Below are 21,085 nucleotides of genomic sequence, written 5' to 3' on the forward strand. Positions count from 1 at the left end.
GAAAAGCTTATTTGTTTCAAATGTTGTGAACAAATGTGTTTACATCCCTGTTAGTGAGCATTCCTCCTTTGCCAAGGTAATCCATCCACATAACAGGTGTTGCGTATCAAGAAGCTGATTCAACAGCATGATCATTACACAGGTGCACCTTGTGCTGGGGACAATATAAGGCCACTCTAAAATGTGCAGTTTTGTCACAACTCAATGCCACAGATGTCTCAAGTTTTGAGGGAGTGTGCAATTGGCATGCTGACTGCAGGAATGTCCACCAGAGCTTTTGCCAGAGAATTGAATGTTAATTTCTCTGCCATGAGCAACCTCTAATGCTACAGACAACGAACACAACTGCATTTTTATCTATGGCAATTTGAATTTACAGAGATACTGTGACAAGATCCTGAGGCCCATTGTCGTGCCATTCATCTGCCACTATCACCTCATGTTTCAGCATGATAATGCATAGCCCCATGTCACAAGAACTGGTATCCAATCCCTGGAAGCTGAAAATGTCCCAGTTCTTCAATGGCCTACATACTCACCAGACATGTCACCCATTAAGCCAATGGTGGTCACTGACTGGTCCACGACCATACCTTTTCTTTAAGGTATCTGAGATCAACAGATGCATATCTGTATTCCCAGTCATGTGAGATCCATAGATTAGGGCCTAATTTATGTATTTCAGTTGACTGATTTCCTTTTATGAACTGTAACTCAGTAAAATATTTTAAATTGTTGTATGTTGCGTTTATATTTTTGTTCAGTGTAGTTTTACTACCCTATTATGTGTTTCTCTAAATTAATAGATTTTGAATATGCTATATCATCAAATTAGTTTACACCTTTTGGGTTAATACCCACTTAACTTGTAGGTTAATACCCACTTAATTTTGAGCAATTAAGTTCATTTTCAAAAAAGTAATTTTCTTTATTTTTTAAAACTCCCAACATAAGTATTTTCTGGAGGTAAGGACATTTACAGTGTAGACTGTAGAGTTTACATTTCAGTTCAACTTCTCCGCCATCTACCACTATTTCATCTTCCTGAACTTAAGAATTCTTTGTATTCAGTGCAAGCTAGCATATGGACTTTAGTATTCAACAATGGTCTCTCTCAATGAGTTTGTAAAGTCTTGCATATTTAATGTATACTTCTAATCTCTCGAGGAGTGTGATTGAGGGTGCTTCAAACTTCAGGCACAGTTCAGGAACAGTTCAGAAGTGAATGGTTTGTTTGATAAATGTAGCTATTAATATAATCATAATGAAATACTGTACTCTTAAAATGGTTGGACTGATAAAGAACATTTGGATTGGGCTCATTAAATTCGGACAGAGACACCATTGAGTGACAGCTGTCCAAATGTCGACCTTACAGCCGAGAGTGAAAGGACATCTCATCTTCTTGAACACAGACAGCCATGCTCAAACAGAGCCCACTCTATAGGCTGTCTGTGAACCTCTCTGGAAGGATATGCTCTACTCTTCCCTCTTGCAGCTCGGAGATTAAAGCGTTTGACCGTCCCACTCCGGGCAAAATCCTAATGGAAAAGAAGAGGAGCTTATTAACGCTTGTTTCTCCTCCCTCTCTCTCATCAATATAAACAGTGAAGTCATACCTTCCAGAGGCCTGTTTTCGCTCGCTGGTGATGTCACCGGCATCCAATCAACCCGTAGCGCTGGGCTATGTAGGGGAGGCAGGGGGAGTCTTGGGTATACGCTCTCTCCCGTCAGCCTCTGTTATTTATCCGCCCATTCCAAGCACAAGAAGAACACACACAGATCCACATAGTAAACCATCATCCAACATTACAGCAATGTTTCGGCAACCGTAAATATGCCTGTTATAGTTATAGCGTTCAATGTAAGTGCCTGACTTCCATACCTTAAAAAGACAGAATGAGAGGATTTCTCTGTACTGAAGAAGCATTTTGAGCAGCCTCCGACTGCCCAGAATGAAGCTGTTTTGGGTTCATCCGACATGTAGCCAAATACAACGGAATTATATGGTAATCATCCTCTGTTTAGTGTAAAGTGAGGTAATTAAGCTATTATTTTGTGTTGACCTCCAGCCAAGGTGACTGTTGAAGCTTTTCATGCCTCTGAATTAGAGTTCGACCGATTATGATTTTTCAACGCCGATACCGATTATTGGAGAACTAAAAAGCCCATACCTATAATATGTGCCATGTAAAATATGTGCCATGTAAAAAAGCTAACGTTTAAGTTCCTTGCTCAGAACATGAGAACATATGAAAGTTGGTGGTTCCTTTTAACACGAGACTTCAATATTCCAAGGTAAGAGGTTTTAGGTTGTAGTTAATATAGTATTTATAGGACTATTTCTCTCTTTACAATTTGTATTTCATGTACCTTTGACTATTGGATGTTCTTATAGGCACTATAGTATTGCCAGTGTAACAGTATAGCTTCCGTCCCTCTCCTCTCCCCTACCTGGGCTCGAACCAGGAACACATTGACAACAGCCACACTCGAAGCATCGTTACCCATCGCTCCACAAAAGCCACGGCCCTTGCAGCGCAAGGGGAATAACTACTCCAAATCTAAAAGCGAGTGACGTTTGAAACAGTATTAGCGCACACCAAGCTAACTAGCTAGCCATTTCACATTGGTTACACCAGCCATTAGGCTGATAGGCTTGAAGTCATAAACAGCGCTGTGCTTGCGAAAAGCTGCTGGCAAAACGCACAAAAATGCTGTTTGAATGAATGATTATGGGCCTGCTGCTGCTCAGTCAGACTGCTCTATCAAATCAGATTTAACTATAACATAATAACACACAGAAATATGAGCCTTTGGTCATTAAAATGATCGAATACGGAAACTATAATTTCAAAAACAAAACGTTTATTATTTCAGTGAAATACGGAACCGTTCGCTATTTTATCTAACGGGTAGCATCCCTAAGTCTAAATATTCTTGTTACATTGCACAACCATCAATGTATGTCATAATTACGTAAAATTCTGGCAAATTAGTTCGCAATGAGCCAGGCTGCTCAAACTGTTGCATATACCCTGACTCTGCGTGCAATGAACACAAGAGAAATTACACAATTTCACCTGGTTAATATTGGCTGCTAAACTGGATTAGTAGTTATAACTAGTGATTATAATTGATTGTTTTTTATAAGATAAGTTTAATGCTAACTAGCAATTTACCTTGCCTTCTACTGCATTCATGTAACAGGCAGGCTACTCGCGGAGTGCAATGGTTAGAGCATTGGACTAGTGTGGTCCTTCTGTAGCTCAGTTGGTAGAGCATGGCGCTTGTAACGCCAGGGTAGTGGGTTCGATTCCCGGGACCACCCATATGTAGAATGTATGCACACATGACTGTAAGTCGCTTTGGATAAAAGCGTCTGCTAAATGGCATATATTATTATATATTATAGTTAACTGTGCGGTTGCAAGATAGGAACCCCTGAGCTGACAAGGTGAAAATCTGTCGTTCTGCCCCTGAACAAGGCAGTTAACCTACAGTTCCTAGGCATTGAAAATAAGAATTTGTTCTTAACTGACTTGCCTAGTTAAATAAAAGGTATAAATCGGCACCCAAAAATACCGATTTCCTATTGTTATGAAAACTTGAAATCGGCCACAATTAATCGGCCATTCCGATTGATCGGTCGACCTCTACTCTGAATATGGGCTTAATATACACTTGAAAAGCTCATGCCGTTTTTACCTGCTTCAAACCTCTTGCCGTAAATGTTTTCCCTGCCTCTTGCTGTAAACATGAGTTAAGTCATTTGTAACATACAATAATATCCTTGAGTCTCTCCTCAACAAAGTGTACTTCACATAGTTTTCCTGGCTGCTGGCTTCCTTTCACCCTATAGTTTGTATACAGTAGTGCAGAATGTGATGTGGAAACTTGAAGGTTTACAAGCGTCACTGTCTCTGCTGCTCCTTGATTTGTTGCATTCACCGAGGCCCCTGACTATAGGCCTACTCCTATTCTAGCCAGGAAATAAAAGTGAATTTCCCCCTCCCAGCAGCGGGAATTAGGAGTTGGTGAGACATTGGTTATTATGTTACAGTAACAGATCAATAATTAAGTACCAGGGAGAAACGAAAACCAGCAGACACCAGCTGAAGAGCAACATGGATGTAGAGCATTCCTATAACAACCCACTGGCACTGGGTCATCCTCAAAGACAAACCCAATAATCCCAAGCATCCCTATGGGCCACAGAGGTGAGCAGACCACCATCTTATTAGCCGTATTGACTGGTAAAATGAAAGAACACTTCACTTCCGGTTGTAAAGCCAAGCCATACATGAATTAGTAGAGGATCAATGCTCTGGTAGAACAGATAGCCCTGTGGACATATGTACACACAGCTTCATCTTAATAAATCAACAATGTCAAGTTCCCTGTCAGTGTCTGCAGAATTACACTATACATACAACATTTTGTGGACACCCCTTCAAATTAGTGGATTCAGCTATTTCAGCCACAACAGTTGCTGAGAGGTGTTAAAAATCGAGCACACAGCCATGCAATCTCCATATTTAACAATGGCAGTAGAATGACCTTACTGAAGAGCTCAGTGACTTTCAACGTGGCACTGTCATAGGATGTCACCTTTCCAACAAGTCAGTTTGTCAAATTTCTGCCCTGCTAGAGCTGCCCCAGTCAACTGTAAGTACTGTTATTGTGAAGTGGAAACGTCTAGGATGCGCAATACCATGCGCAATGCAAAGCGTCGGGTGGAGTGGTGTAAAGTTCGCTGCCATTGGACTCTTGAGCAGTGGAAACGTGTTCTCCGGAGTGATGAATCACGCTTCACCTACTAGCAGTCCGACGGACTAATCTGGGTTTGGCAGATGCCAGGAGAAGGCTACCTGCCGGAATCCATGGTGCCAACTGTCTTGGGCTGTTTTTCATTGTTTGGTTTGCCCCTTAGTTCCAGTGAAGGGAAATCTTAACACGACAACATGCAGTGACATTCTAGACAATTCTGTGCATCCAACTTTGTGGCAACAGTTTGGGGAAGGTCCTTTCCTGTTTCAGCGTGACAATGCCCCCTGCACAAAGCAAGGTCCATACAGAAATGGTTTGTCGAGATCAGTGTGGAAGAACTTGACAGGCCTGCACAGAGCCCTGACCTCAACCCCATCGAACAACTTTGGGATGAATTGGGATGCCGACTGTGAATCGGGCCTAATCGCCCAACATCAGTGCCCGACTTCACTAACGCTCTTGTTGCTCTATGGAAGCAAGTCCCCGCAACAATGTTCCAACATCTAGTGGAAACATTTCCAGAAGAGTGAATGCTGTTATTGCAGCAAAGGGGGGACAAGCACCATATTAATTCCCATGATTTTGGAATGAGATGTTCGACGAGCAGGCGTCCACATACTTTGATCATATAGTGTATGTCTTGTAAAAAGTAAATAAGGAAGTTAAGAAATGTTCCATCACATTTTACAGCATCTAATGAAAGTCCAGTAAATGTACAGTGTAGTGTCTGTGTGTGTTTTTGTGAGCGTGTACCATAGCTTTCTCAAGTGAGTGTCTCAGACTCGTAGAAAGCCTCATGCCACGGCAGCAACTGGTGATGGTATCAAGACAAAGTGCACAGTTTTTTTCCCACACACAGAGCTATGTCCTTTATATTCCATTCCTAAAACTATTGGTCTTAGCTCAGGATGGCATTTGTTGTCGCCACCTTGAGTTGACACCTGTAGTTCTCTGTCATCACAAACAGGGTACTCTCTACGTGAGAGAAAAAGTAAACCAGGATGGTGGAAGTGGAGGAGGCTACTTAAAAGGCAGATGTTCTAACAAATAAGAAGACCTTATGGTTGAATAAGGCACTGTGGCCCAATCAGTGTAATTTAGGTTAGGTCTTCTGTTTATTACATTTACATTACATTTAAGTCATTTAGCAGACGCTCTTATCCAGAGCGACTTACAAATTGGTGCAAACACCTATGACAACCAGTGGAACAGCCACTTGCATCTAAATCTTACTTACCCTATCCTAGGTATTCCTTGAAGAGGTGGGGTTTCAGGTGTCTCCGGAAGGTGGTGATTGACTCCGCTGTCCTGGCGTCGTGAGGGAGTTTGTTCCACCATTGGGGGGCCAGAGCAGCGAACAGTTTTGACTGGGCTGAGCGGGAACTGTACTTCCTCAGTGGTAGGGAGGCGAGCAGGCCAGAGGTGGATGAACGCAGTGCCCTTGTTTGGGTGTAGGGCCTGATCAGGGCCTGGAGGTACTGAGGTGCCGTTCCCCTCACAGCTCCGTAGGCGAGCACCATGGTCTTGTAGCGGATGCGAGCTTCAACTGGAAGCCAGTGGAGAGAGCGGAGGAGCGGGGTGACGTGAGAGAACTTGGGAAGGTTGAACACCAGACGGGCTGCGGCGTTCTGGATGAGTTGTAGGGGTTTAATGGCACAGGCAGGGAGCCCAGCCAACAGCGAGTTGCAGTAGTCAAGACGGGAGATGACAAGTGCCTGGATTAGGACCTGCGCCGCTTCCTGTGTGAGGCAGGGTCGTACTCTGCGGATGTTGTAGAGCATGAACCTACAGGAACGGGACACCGCCTTGATGTTAGTTGAGAACGTCAGGGTGTTGTCCAGGATCACGCCAAGGTTCTTAGCGCTCTGGGAGGAGGACACAATGGAGTTGTCAACCGTGATGGCGAGATCATGGAACGGGCAGTCCTTCCCCGGGAGGAAGAGGAGCTCCGTCTTGCTGAGGTTCAGCTTGAGGTGGTGATCCGTCATCCACACTGATATGTCTGCCAGACATGCAGAGATGCGATTCGCCACCTGGTCATCAGAAGGGGGAAAGGAGAAGATTAATTGTGTGTCGTCTGCATAGCAATGATAGGAGAGACCATGTGAGGTTATGACAGAGCCAAGTGACTTGGTGTATAGCGAGAATAAGAGAGGGCCTAGAACAGAGCCCTGGGGGACACCAGTGGTGAGAGCGCGTGGTGAGGAGACAGATTCTCGCCACGCCACCTGGTAGGAGCGACCTGTCAGGTAGGACGCAATCCAAGCGTGGGCCGCGCCGGAGATGCCCAACTCGGAGAGGGTGGAGAGGAGGATCTGATGGTTCACAGTATCGAAGGCAGCCGATAGGTCTAGAAGGATGAGAGCAGAGGAGAGAGAGTTAGCTTTAGCAGTGCGGAGCGCCTCCGTGATACAGAGAAGAGCAGTCTCAGTTGAATGACTAGTCTTGAAACCTGACTGATTTGGATCAAGAAGGTCATTCTGAGAGAGATAGCGGTAGAGCTGGCCAAGGACGGCACGCTCAAGAGTTTTGGAGAGAAAAGAGAGAAGGGATACTGGTCTGTAGTTGTTGACATCGGAGGGATCGAGTGTAGGTTTTTTCAGAAGGGGTGCAACTCTCGCTCTCTTGAAGACGGGAGGGACGTATGTTCGATGATGTACCACTGTATATCAAGTTTTGTGAATATTGTACTTCATGAACATTTTCAAGGAGGCTTTCTTATCTTACATGTGAAAAAACAAACAAAATGTTTGTGGTTGATGTTGGAACTCTAAGACACAATGTGGATGCTATGCAAATAAAAGATTACCCTTTTGCTTCAAGGTTGCTTTCGGTTGGTTATTTCACCACAATTAAGTATTGTCCCTAGCTGTTACAAGGATACTCACAATGCCCGCCCCCTCACCGTTTCCCAGGTGCCCACGGCGTGCGAGAGGAGCCCCAGTTTGTGACGGCGCGCGCTGGAGAGAACGTCATCCTGGGATGCGATGTGGCCCACCCCCTGAACGGCCAGCCCTATGTGGTGGAATGGTTCAAGTTCGGAGTGCCCATCCCCTTCTTCATCAACTTCCGCTTCCACCCGCCTCATGTGGACCCGGAGTACGCCGGTAAGAGAACACCTCTCCCTCTTCATTAGCCCCAAACCACTGGTGTCACAGTTTGTTGCCGTTGGTCAGTTTTGTCAATGTCATTTTGTACACCTATTCAGCCCCTCTTCGACAAGGTGTTGAAAGCGTTCCACAGGGATGCTGGCCCATGTTGACTCCAATGCTTCCCACAGTTGTATCCAGTTGGCTGGATGTCCTTTGGGTGGTGGACCATTCTTGATACACATGGGAAACTGTTGAGTATAAAAACCCCAGCAGCGTTGCAGTTTTTGACACTAACAATTGACATCAATAAGGGATCATAGCTTTCACTTGGATTCACCTGGTCGGTCTATGTCATGGAAAGAGCAGGTGTTCTTAATGTTTTGTACACTCAATGTAGTTTATTTATGCTATATGTTACCTGGTAGACCAGCCTTGGGCATGAATTCAAAGTAAAGCTGTTTAGGCAATTACTATAGTAATTAAATTTACTCTGAAATCGTGCACGGTCGTGCCTGGTCTAGCAAGTAATGCTGCAACATGCAGCACATAAACATCACCCCTCATGTCACGTGTGCTCCCTCTCCGAGCACCAGGCTGCTCGTTATGGCACACAACTGTCACCAAAGTTACACGCATTATGACACTCACCTGGACTCCATCACCTCCTTGATTACCTGCCCTTTATATGTCTGTCACGTCCTGACCTTAGTTCCTTTTGTTATGTCTCTGGTCAGGGCATGAGTTGGGGTGGGCATTCTATGTTTTGTTCTGTTTGTATTTCTATGTGTTTGGCCTGGTATGTTTCCCAATCAGAGGCAGCTGTCAATCGTTGTCTCTGATTAAGAACCATACTTAGGCAGCCTGGTTTTGCCCTTGAGTTGTGGGTAGTTGTTTTCTGTCTCTGTGTCTGCACCAGACAGAACTGTTTTGTGTTGGTCTATTTTTCTTATTTTGGTCTTAGTGTTCTGAGTTTAATAAATATGAACATGGACACTTACCACGCTGCATATTGGTCCAATCCTTCCTCCTCAGACGAAGAGGACAGCCGATACAATGTCACTCCCTTTGGTTCCTTCCCCAGGCGTCATTGTTTCTGTGTCATGTCTGCATTGTTCGTGTTTCTTATTTTTGTATTATGTTGTGTTTACTTATTAAAACACACACTCCCTGAACTTGCTTCCCGACTCTCAGCCAACATCGTTACACCTCAGCATATACAGTGGGGCAAAAAAGTATTTAGTCAGCCACCAATTGTGAAAGTTCTCCCACTTAAAAAGATGAGAGAGGCCTGTAATTTTCATCATAGGTAAACTTCAACTATGACAGACAAAATGAGGGGAAAAAAATCCAGAAAATCACATTGTACGATTTTTAATGAATTTAAATGCAAATTATGGTGGAAAATAAGTATTTGGTCAATAACAAAAGTTTATCTCAATACTTGTTATATACCCTTTGTTGGCAATGAGGTCAAATGTTTTTTGTAAGTCTTCACAAGGTTTTCACACACTGTTGTTGGTATTTTGGCCCATTCCTTCATGCAGATCTCCTCTAGAGCAGTGATATTTTGTGGCTGTTGCTGGGCAACACGAACTTTCAACTCCCTCCAAAGATTGTCTATAGGGTTGAGATCTGGAGACTGGCTAGGCCACTCCAGGACCTTGAAATGCTTCTTACGAAGCCACTCCTTCGTTGCCCGGGCGGTGTGTTTGGAATCATTGTCATGCTGAAAGACCCAGCCACGTCTCATCTTCAATGCCATTGCTGATGGAAGGAGGTTTTCACTCAAAATCTCACGATACATGGCCCCATTCATTCTTTCCTTTACACGGATCAGTCATCCTGGTCCCTTTACAGAAAAACAGCCCCAAAGCATGATGTTTCCACCCCCATGCTTCACAGTAGGTATGGTGTTCTTTGGATGCAACTCAGCATTCTTTGTCCTCCAAACACGACAGGTTGAGTTTTTACCAAAAATTTCAATTTTGGTTTCATCTGACCATATGACATTCTCCCAATCTTCTTCTGGATCATCCAAATGCTCTCTAGAAAACTTCAAACGGGCCTGGACATGTACTGGCTTAAGCAGGGGGACACATCTGGCACTGCAGGATTTGAGTTCCTGGCGGCATAGTGTGTTACTGATGGTAGGCTTTGTTGCTTTGGTCCCAGCTCTCTGCAGGTCATTCACTAGGTCTCCCCGTGTGGTTCTGGGATTTTTGCTCACCGTTCTTGTGATCATTTTGACCCCACGGGGTGAGATCTTGCGTGGAGCCCCAGATCGAGGGAGATTATCAGTGGTCTTGTATGTCTTCCATTTCCTAATAATTGCTCCCACAGTTGATTTCTTCAAACCAAGCTGCTTACCTATTGCATATTCAGTCTTCCCAGCCTGGTGCAGGTCTACAATTTTGTTTCTGGTGTCTTTTGACAGCTCTTTGGTCTTGGCCATACTGGAGTTTGGAGTGTGACTGTTTGAGGTTGTGGACAGGTGTCTTTTATACTGATAACAAGTTCAAACAGGTGCCATTAATACAGGTCACGAGTGGAGGACAGAGGAGCCTCTTAAAGAAGAAGTTACAGGTCTGTGAGAGCCAGAAATCTTGCTTGTTTGTAGGTGACCAAATACTTATTTTCCACCATAATTTGCAAATAAATTCATTAAAAATCCTACAATGTGATTTTCTGGATTTTTTTTCTCTCATTTCTTCTGTCATAGTTGAAGTGTACCTATGATGAAAATTACAGGCCTCTCTCATCTTTTTAAGTGGGAGAACTTGCACAATTGGTGGCTGATTAAATACTTTTCCCCCCCGCTGTATATAAATCCCGTCCCCACCGCTACTCTGAATCTCCCCCTTCCATATCATTTGTCTGTCTCAATAAAAAAACACTTTCAAATGATCAGAGAGGCTAAAGTGTTTTCAGATTCACAAGATCGAGTGTGTTTAAGGAACGGAGCACTTTTGGGATTTTCACTGCAGTCTAGGGGAGGTTGTCTCTGTATAGGACATACCATCAACGCCCACACTCTCACAACCCTCCCCTTACACCCACAGTGGCAATCAAATGCTCTGTAAGACATATCCCCTTCTCAGGTGCAAGAAGTGTGATACTGCTTGTGAAACATGACATATGGCTGATCTCTGCTTTAGATATGAGACCATAATATTGTTGTTCTTTGACAGGTGTTATTAGGTATAATGAATGGGTGTAAAATGTGCTTCAATTCTTATTGATAAAATAGATCAATATATAATGAGGATGAAGATACAAAGATGTCTTCCTTTAAAATGGATAATAAACTCCATTGATTTTACAGGTGCATTTGTTCCTAGGTCATATATTTCGCTATTAAAGGTATCCTAGAATGATCACAGTGGAAAACAATCTGCTTCCCTTTGATCCCTTAAATAACATCACTCCCATTAGATGAATTATACTGTTAATATGACATATATGATTAGCACACTATAATCCCTTTGGTTGGGAGCCAGTCAAAAGATTATCTGCAGTCTGCATCAGACAAAGTGGAGGTTTCTGTTAAAGTGCCTTTACAATGCAGAGCCAGGCTCCCACAGCAAAATCTCTAGGATTTGGAGTCGGAGGCAGTCGCTATGAATGCCTTCTTTATAATGTATTATAAACGACTGATTATGACCGATAACCCAGCCATGAAGCAGAATAGTTAATACTGTAGCCAGATAGCTGACTGAGCAGCCAAGTAGCAAGTCACTTGCGTGTTTGATGTCACATGGTTCCAACAGAGACATACTGTATTATATACTGAACAAAAATATAAATGCAACCTGTAAAGTGTTGGTTCCATGTTTCATGAGCTGAAATAAGAGATCCCAGAAAAGTTCCATACACATAAAAATCGTATTTCTCTCATATATTCTGAGCACATATTTGTTTCATCCCTGTTAGTGAGCATTTCTCCTTCGTCAAGATAATCCATCCACCTGACAGGTGTGGCATATCAAGAAGCTGATTAAACAGCATGATCATTACACAGGTGCACCTTGTGCTGGGGACAATAAAATGCTACTCTATAGTGTGTAATTTTGTCACACAAAACTATGCCATAGATGTCTGAAGTTTTGAAGGAGCGTGCAATTGGCATGTTTACTGCAGGAATGTCCACCAGACCTGTTGCCAGAGAATAAGCTGCCTCCAACGTCGTTATAGAGAATTTGGCAGTACGTCCAACCGGCCTCACAACCACAGACCACGTTTAACCACACCAGCCCAGGACCTACACATCTGGCTTTTTCACCTGTGGGATCGTCTGAGGGGGTGCTGAGTAGTCTTTCTGCTTCTAATAAAGCCTTTTTATGGGGAAAACTAATTTTTATTGGCTGGGCCTGCCTCTCCAGTGGATGGGTGGCCATAGGCCCACCCACTTGGGAGGCCATAGGCCCACCCACTTGGGAGCCAGGCCCACCAATGACTGTGCCCTTGCCCAATCATGTGAAATTCATAGATTAAGTGTTACGCTCGTCGTCGGATGATAAATGACCGGACCAAGGTGCAGCGTGGTAGGCGTACATTCTCTCTTTATTTGAAAACGTAACACTGGGGAAAACCAATGCACACAAACCGAACATAAAGCTAGTTGTGCAATAAAGCAACAAACAAATGTCCCACAAAACCCAAAAGGAAACTGACAACTTATATCTGATTCCCAATCAGAGACAATGATAGACAGCTGCCTCCGATTGGGAAAAAAAACACACCAACATAGAAAACCTAGAATGCCCACCCTAATCACACCCTGACCTAACCAAAAATAGAGAAATAAAAAGGCTCTTTAATGCCAGGGCGTGACATTAGGGCATAATGAAATAATTTAAATAGACTGATTTCCTTATAGGAACTGCAACTCAGTAAAATCTTTGAAATTGTTGCATGTTGAGTTTATATTTTTGTTCAGTATAGATAGAGTCTATAGGACTCTGGCCTCCATGTCAGTCTCTGGGAATCAAGACTCTTTATAATAACAGGAAATAAGAGCAAAGGAAAGGAATCCATAATCATGAGAAAGATGTGTTCCCTCAAAGGTGATTTTATTAATCTCAATCATGTAAATTGGAGAAATATCCTATTTATATTTTAATATATTTGTATTAAGCACGTGAAACTCAGCAATGGCTTTTAGACAATCACTGCCCTTTGGGAAAAGGACAGACAACCTCTCAGAATAGCTCTGCTGACTTCAATAACCTGTGGACAATCGGTTGGGGGAGAATACCCACCCAGGTGGTATGCCATTGCACTTCAAACAGGAGCAGAAGTTGAAAGGCCTCCAGACCAGAAGTGCGTAACGGTAGAGGTGATGGGTCCAAAGTGTGTCGGACCATGTGTTTTTGTCTTCTTCATCTGGGCGATTGGAACATTACAGATACGGAGCAACCACAGAAAAGGCGTGTGGTAATTTACTGAGCATGTCCGTTTTAGAAAAGCTCAAATGAAACCTGATAGTTTATCAGATGTCGCCAGGGGCAGAATATGCTATTTTAATGGTTGTACTCACAGTAAATGTTAATGAGAGCGGTTGAGGATTTCTACATCAGGCCAAAGTCTGAGCAGTTCCTTCAGTTAGGTTACATCGGAATCTACAACAGGGACACTGGGGACAAAGTATGCCTCTTTATGTATTGCTGACTACTTGATTAGGTTGAAGCTGCAAACTATACAGAAAAAATATATAAACGCAACATGCAACAATTTCAAAGATTTTATTTAGTTACAGGTCATACAAGGAAACCATTCAATTGAAGTAAATTCATTAGGCCCGAATCTATGAATTTCTCAAGACTGGGAATACAGATATGCATCTGTTGGTGACAGATACCTTTAAAAAAAAGACATGGCCGTGGATCAGAAAACCAGTCACTATCTGGTGTGACCACCATTTGTCTCGTGGAGCATGACACATCTCCTTCGCATAGAGTTAGTCAGTCTGTTAATTGTGTCCTGTGGAATGTTGTCCCACTCCTTTTCAATGTCTGTGCAAAGTTGCTGGATATTGGCGGGTACTGGAACATGCTGTCGTACACGTAGATCCATAGCATCCCAAACATGCTCAATGGGTGAAGTACGGACAGTTTCTTTAATATTTTATTTCAGCTCATGAAACATGGGACCAAGACTTTGCATGTTGTTTTTATAATTTTGTTCAGTGTAAATCATCATTTAGAGAACAATAGTCAACAGAATTATTATATGGCTAAATGGCATCGAAGTGATACATTGACCGATTAATTGTGATTAATAACATTTTACTGGATCAAAGACTTAAATCATATGGACAGTGTTTTAGTGCATCAAGAGACAAATAATTGAAGGTGGTAGAACATTTTCAATCTTCTAAAATAGCTCCCAGCCAGCTCTAGATCATAGGCATTTTTTTATTGTTGGAATACCTTTCAAAGGATTTATGCTTCTCCTCTACAATCTTCCCCGTTGCTGTTTTTAGACAGCTCCTCGCACCCCGGCACAAATTACATTTGACAACCCTCACAGAGATTGACAACCCGTGCTTTAAACTTCAGCCAATTTTTCCCTGCTGCGCTGCAGTAGCTACTGAACAGGGGCCCTTTTCAATTAATGTTACTGCTGGATCCGAAGCTCTAGTCGCCGCTAACTGACTTCTGCCTCCCTCTACTGTGAGTTACAATGGAACACAGTGAGGATGGATCAGCGCCGGAACAGAAGGATGGTCAGCGTCAAGGCTAGGAATCAATTGCACTTCTTATTCACACAGAGGTCTGAGTTGTGCCCATTGTAGATTGGACAGCTGTTTTTTTCACCATGGAGGGCACTGAGGGGGCACTGCTTCCTCTGGGCGAAGGGCGGCCCTCCGTCTGTCGTGCCAACAAGGTGCATCTTTGTTTCGGTGTCGTGCCGTCTAGCCACCCCAAGCCAATGAAAAGGCTTTGTGTATTGGCAGGAAGGCATTTCCACTTTGTATGAGAGAGGACCATTTATCTATGGTGTTTGGCTTGTTCCATTAGGAGCTACAAAGAGTCTGTCATACACCACATTCTGGGCCTAAATGAGACCTCAGTTCAAACACCATTGACTTGGGTCTGCATTTGACTGTCTTCATAGAGAATATGATAAATCAAATCAAATTGTATTTGTCACATGCGCCGAATACAACAGGTGTAGTAGACCTTACAGTGAAATGCTTACTTACAAGCCCTTAATTATCCAACAATGCTTTAAGAAGTTAAGAAGAAAAATGTGTTCAGTAAAAAATAGATAAGTAACAAAAAAATGCAAATAAATAGAAAATAAGTTTAACAAATAATTAACAGCAGCAGTAAAATAACAATAGGTAGGCTATATACAGGGGTACCGGTACAGAGTCAATGTGCGGGGGCACCGGTTAGTCGAGGTCATTCAGGTAATATGTACATGTAGGTAGAGTTAAATTGACCGTGCATAGATAATAAACAGAGAGTAGCAGTAGCGTAAAAGAGGGGTCTGAGTAGCCGTTTGATTAGCTGTTCAGGAGTCGTATGGCTTGGGGGTAGAAGCTGTTTTGGACCAAGAAGCCTTTTGGACCTAGACTTGGCGCTCCGGTACTGCTTGCCGTGCGGTAGCAGAGAGAACAGTCTATGACTAGGGTGGCTGGGGTCTTTGACCATTTTTAGGGCCTTCTGCTATAGAGATCCTGGATGGAGGGAAGCTTGGCCCCAGTGATGTACTACCCTCTGTAGTGCGTTGCGGTTGGATCTGAGGACTCTTGCCAAATCTTTTCAGTCTCCTGAGGGGGAATAGGCTTTGTCATGCCCTCTTCACGACTGTCTTAGTGTGTTTGGACCATGATAGGTTGTTGGTTATGTGGACACCAAGGAACTTAAAGTTCTCAACCAGCTCCACTGCAGCCCCGTCAATGAGAATGGGGGCGTGCTCTGTCCTCCTTCTACTGTAGTCCACAATCATCTCCTTTGTCTTGATCATGTTGAGGGAGAGGTTGTTGTCCTGGCACCACACGGCCAGGTCTCTGACCTTCTCCCTATAGGCTGTCTCATCATTGTTGGTGATCAGGCCTATCACTGTTGTGTCATCGGCAAACTTGATGATGGTGTTGGAGTCGTGCCTGGCCATGCAGTCATGAGTGAACAGGGAGTGCAGGAGGGGACTGAGCACGCACCCCTGTTCCCCGTGTTGGGGATCAGCGTAGCGGCTGTGTTGTTACCTACCCTTACCACCTGGGGGCGGCTTGTCAGGAAGTCCAGGATCCAGTTACAGAGGGTGTTTAGTCCCAGGGTCCTTAGCTTAGTGATGAGCTTTGAGGGCACTATGGTGTTGTAGTCAATGAATAGCATTCTCACATAAGTGTTTCTTTTGTTCAGGTGGGAAAGGGGAGTTTTGAGTTGGTGCGGTATGCAAGTTGGAGTGGGTATATGGTTTCTGGGATAATGGTGTTGATGTGAGCCATGACCAGCCTTTCAAAGCACTTCATGGTTACAGACGTGAGTGCTACGGATCGTTTAGGCTTAGTATTCTTTTTAAAACTTTTACTTTCTTTTACCCCCTTTTCTCCCCAATTTCGTGGTATCCAATTACTATCTTGTCTCATCGCTACAACTCCCATACGGGCTCGGGAGAGACAAATGCCATGCATCCTCCGAAACACAACCCAACCAAGCTGCACTGCTTCTTAACACAGCGCGCATCCAAACCGGAGGCCAGCAGCACCAATGTGTCGGAAGAAACACTGTGCACCTGGCGACCTTGGTTAGCGTGCACTGCGCCCGGCCCGCCACAGGAGTCACTGGTGCGCGATGAGACAAGGATATCCCTACCGGCCAAGCCCTCCCTAACCCGGACGAAGCCAATTGTGGGCGCGAACCCAGAGTCTCTGGTGGCACAGCTAGCACCGTGATGCAGTGCCCTAGACCACTGCGCCACCCGGGAGTAGGCTTAGTATTCTTGGGCACAGGGACTATGGTGGTCTGTTTGAATGTTGGTATTACAGACTCAGTCAGACAGGTTGAAAATGTCAGTGAAGACACTTGCCAGTTGGTTAGCGCATGCACGGAGTACACGTCCTGGTAATCCGTCTGGCCCTGCGGCCTTGTGAATGTTGAGCTGTTTAAAGGTCTTACTCACATCAGCTGCGGAGAGCGTGATCACACAGTCGTCCGGAACAGCTGATGCTCTCATGCATGCTTCAGTGTTACTTGACTCGAAGCGAGCATAGAAGTAATTTGGCTCGTCTGGTAGGCTTGTGTCACTGGGCAGCTCTCGGTTGTGCTTTCCTTTATAGTCCATAATAGTTTGCAAGCCCTGCCACATCTGACGAGCGTCTGATCCGGTGTAGTACGATTAAATCTTAGTCCTGTATTGGCGCTTTGCCTGTTTGATGGTTCGTTGGAGGGCATAGCGGGATTTCTTATAAGATTCCGGGTTAGAGTCCTACTCCTTGAAAGCGGCAGCTCTACCCTTTAGCACAGTGCGGATGTTGCTTGTAATCCATGGCTTCTAGTTGGGGTATGTACAAACGGTCACTATGGGGACGACATCATCAATGCACATATTGATGAAGCCAGTGACTGATGTGGTGTACTCCTGAATGCCATCGGAAGAATCCCGGAACATATTCCAATCTGTGCTAGAAAGACAGTCTGCCTACCTTTGACTGCAAATGGATTAAGATCGCTTTAAAGGGTCTCTTTGTTATTGCTGATGGTCAATGTAGCAGGCATACCAGATCCCCCAAAATAACCCAACATATGGAATATTCCAACCGTCATCCCCTTGCAATTCTTGAGAACATTGCTGTCGAAGATTGCACATGGCGACCTTAGAGAAACATTGTCCCCAAACTGATGACTTTCCATACACTTGCCCTAATAACAAGCCAAACCGGATTTCTCTCCCTATGCCCTGTGTTTCTATAGAAACAAGCACTCAGCGTTGGATCAGGCATTTTTTCTGAAACCAAAAGATTGTGATACACTTGTTTCAAAGAAAAAGAGCCACAGTAACGGTTACATTAACTGTGGCACAGATACTGGCCACTCCACTGAGTAGAGGACTCTATTTACCTGTACCTACACTTCCAGCATGTCCCACAACTTTGGTACTATCTTCAACCTCCATGTCCGTGTAGTTTCCCCCCTCTCTCCCATCCCCACTTAAAAAATATAGCTGACTTTTAAAGCATTCCTTCCTTTCTATTGGCCAGGCAGGCTGTTATCCTTCTGAAGTATAGATCTCCAACACTGATCTCCAATATTCGCTACAGTGTGAGAGCCATTCTTCAACCACAGCCACTCTCCAATATCAATGAGGATCTCCAAGTAAGGCCCCAAAAAAGACTAGAGTTGCATAAGTTCCTCAAAGCGACAACATCCACATTGCCCTTATGTCGAAGTTTAGCAGAACTTATTAGGAATCCTCTCAGGTTTGCGTTGGAGCTAGTGTGAATTGTAGATGGCTCCTCTCACAATATCATCCCATTTGATTTGATATGACAATCACTAGGTGTGGCAGTCTGACATGCACTGACAGGTATGATGTCATTTGAGGAATGAGAGGAGAGAAGAGGGAAAGGAGGGACAAGTGTAACAGCTGGACTTGTGTCATCATTAGCTCAGAGAAGAGGTCTGACTGAGTGGTACTCTAGACCTGAGGATTCATGCTGCTGCCCTACCTGTACACACCAATTATGTATATAAAACCTGGATTACTGGTGCTATGTATTGGCCATTGAGAGGCTTTGAAGCCACCGGTTGTAGGATCAGTCCTCCATATGTATGTATTTAACAATTTCTTATATATTTGTTACGTATCATTTTTTAATGTTTAGCTCACATAATATAATTTCAAAGTATGCATTAAGGTGTCTGTAATATAATAAATGTGTAAAAAACAACAATGAATGTAGACATGTATAAATGCATTTCTATACCTTCCAACATATTTTTTTACAAGGGTGGGGGAGTGCCAAGATGGAGGCACGATGGATTCAACACAGTCATCGAGTGTATATATAAAGCATTGGTACACACAGAAAAATAAAGAAACACCGATATAGACATTCAGGCAAACAGTATATACAGATATAAACACATATGCATGTACAGTGCATTCGGAAAGTATTCAGACCCCTTTACTTTTTCCAAATTTTGTTAGGTTACAACCTTGTTCTAAAATTGATTAAATAGTTTTTTTCCCTCAATCTACACACAATACCCCGTAATGACAAAGCAAAACTGAAATATCACATTTACATATGTATTCAGACCGTTTACTTAGTACTTTGTTGAAGCACCTTTGGCAGCGATTACAGCCTTGAGTATTCTGGGGTATGACGCTTGGCACACCTGTATTTGGAGAGTTTTTACCATTCTTCTCTGAAGACCCTCTCAAGATCTGTAAGGTTGGAATGGGAATTTCGCTGCACAGCTATTTTCAGGTCTCTTCAGAGATGTTTGATCTGGTTCAAGTCCGGGCTCTGGCTGGGCCACTCAAGGACATTCAGAGACTTGTCCCGAAGCCACACCTGCGTTGTCTTGGCATCTGTGCTTAGTGTCGTTGTCCTGTTGGAAGGTGAAATTTCACCCCAGTCTGAGCTCCTGAGTGCTCTGGAGCAGGTTTTCATCAAGGATCTCTCTGTACTTTGCTCTGTTCATATTTCCCTCAATTCTGACTAGTCTCCCAGTCCCTGCTGCTGAAAAACATCTCCACAGCAAGATGCTGCCACCACCATGCTTCACCGTAGGGATGGTGTCAGGTTTGCTGCAGACGTGCCACTTGTCATTCAGGCCAAAGAGTTCAATCTAGGTTTTATGCCTTTTTGAAAGAATTCACTCATTTAATATATATCAAAGATCAAATGGCTATGGTAGGCTACAAATCGTATTATTCAGCTGAAGCAAGCCTACAAATTTTCTTCAGTACATTTACCTAATCTTGTTTCTCTTGGCCTGAGAGTCCTTTAGGGGCCTTTTAGGGGAAAACTCCAAGCAAGCTGTCATGTGCCTTTTACTGAGGAGTGGCTTCCGTCTGGCCACTCTACCATAAAGGCCTGATTGGTGGAGTGCTGCAGAGATGGTTGTCCTTCTGGAAGGTTCTCCCATCTCCACAGAGGAACTCTAGAGTGACCATCACCTCACTGACCAAGGCGCTTCTCCCTCGATTTCTCAGTTTGGCCGTGCGGCCAGCTCTAGGAAGAGTCTTGGTGGTTCCAAACTTCTTCCATTTAAGAATGATAGAGGCCACTGTGTTCTTGGGGACCTTCAATGCTGCAGAAATGTTTTGATACCCTTCCCCAGATCTGTGACTCGACACAATCCTGTCTCGCAGCTCTATGGACAATTCCTTCGACCTCATTGCTTGGTTTTTGCTATGACATGCACTGTCAACTGTTGACCTTATATAGACTCAAACAAGTTACAGTTTACTTACAATTAATGGAGGACAATCCAGGACAAATCACCATACTTAGATCTGGCTAACTAGCCTTTCCAAATCATGTCCAATCAATTGAATTTACCACAAGTGTTCTCCAATCAAGTTGTAGAAACATCTCAAGGATGATCAATGGAAACAGGGTGCACCTGAGCTCAATTTCGAGTGCTGAGGGTCTTTATTTATGGATAATAATCCATTTTAGAATAAGGCTGTAACGTAACAAAATGTGGAAAAAGTTAAAGGCACTGTACATACACTGATAGACAGAGATGAGTACAGATGGACACGTGGTGTTATGATGACAAAAGCAGATGGATAGAAACAGACCTGCACATTTGCACACAGGCTAGGAATAAAGTCACAGTTGTCCTATTAATAGTTATTTTCTATTTGCCCTTACTTAATGTGATATAACATGTGTTACATAACGGAAGTCACTCAAAAACATTGACTCTGGGGAGTGCGTAATGAGCCGTGGAGGACCTTGATAATGTTGATGTTGTGGGCCATTGCGCCTTCAAAGCCCTTTGTTTAGCCCATATGGTCGGCCGCCATCTGTTATGAGGGGTTGCCAGATTGCCAAGAGCAAAATCATAAATACCCCCCTTTCACTGTTTGACCTGTAAAGAGTGAAAGCTATTGTGACACTGGGCTGCTACACAACCCCTGTAGTCTTAGTTTTATGATGGATTCAGATTTGGCAGGCTCTTGTGTTTCTGTGCTCCATTTCTATGCATCTGGTGGGGTGTTTGGAAGAGTTAGGAATGGCACTCGTCACGCCTGCC

General features: G+C 43.8%; 1 protein-coding gene and 1 long non-coding RNA gene across 4 annotated transcripts in view; one reads left to right on the forward strand and one right to left on the reverse strand.

The window, feature by feature from the left end:
• The window catches only part of LOC118389972 (protein turtle homolog B-like), a 199,097-nt gene that overhangs the window by 40,249 nt on the left and 137,763 nt on the right, over nucleotides 1-21,085 (forward strand). For all 3 annotated transcript variants that reach the window (XM_035780029.2, XM_035780030.2, XM_052529798.1), the window contains exon 2: nucleotides 7,686-7,877. In XM_035780029.2, the coding sequence (XP_035635922.1) occupies nucleotides 7,686-7,877 (192 nt within the window). The remainder of the gene's footprint in view (nucleotides 1-7,685; nucleotides 7,878-21,085) is intronic.
• Nucleotides 941-8,616, reverse strand: LOC118389974 (uncharacterized). The gene is made up of 3 exons (XR_004826890.2): nucleotides 8,511-8,616; nucleotides 1,620-1,737; nucleotides 941-1,541 (listed from the first exon to the last, which is right to left on the reverse strand). It is a non-coding gene; the product is annotated as an uncharacterized LOC118389974 (long non-coding RNA).

Source organism: Oncorhynchus keta, chromosome 11 (genome assembly GCF_023373465.1).
Source record: "Oncorhynchus keta strain PuntledgeMale-10-30-2019 chromosome 11, Oket_V2, whole genome shotgun sequence".
Taxonomy (NCBI): domain Eukaryota; kingdom Metazoa; phylum Chordata; class Actinopteri; order Salmoniformes; family Salmonidae; genus Oncorhynchus; species Oncorhynchus keta.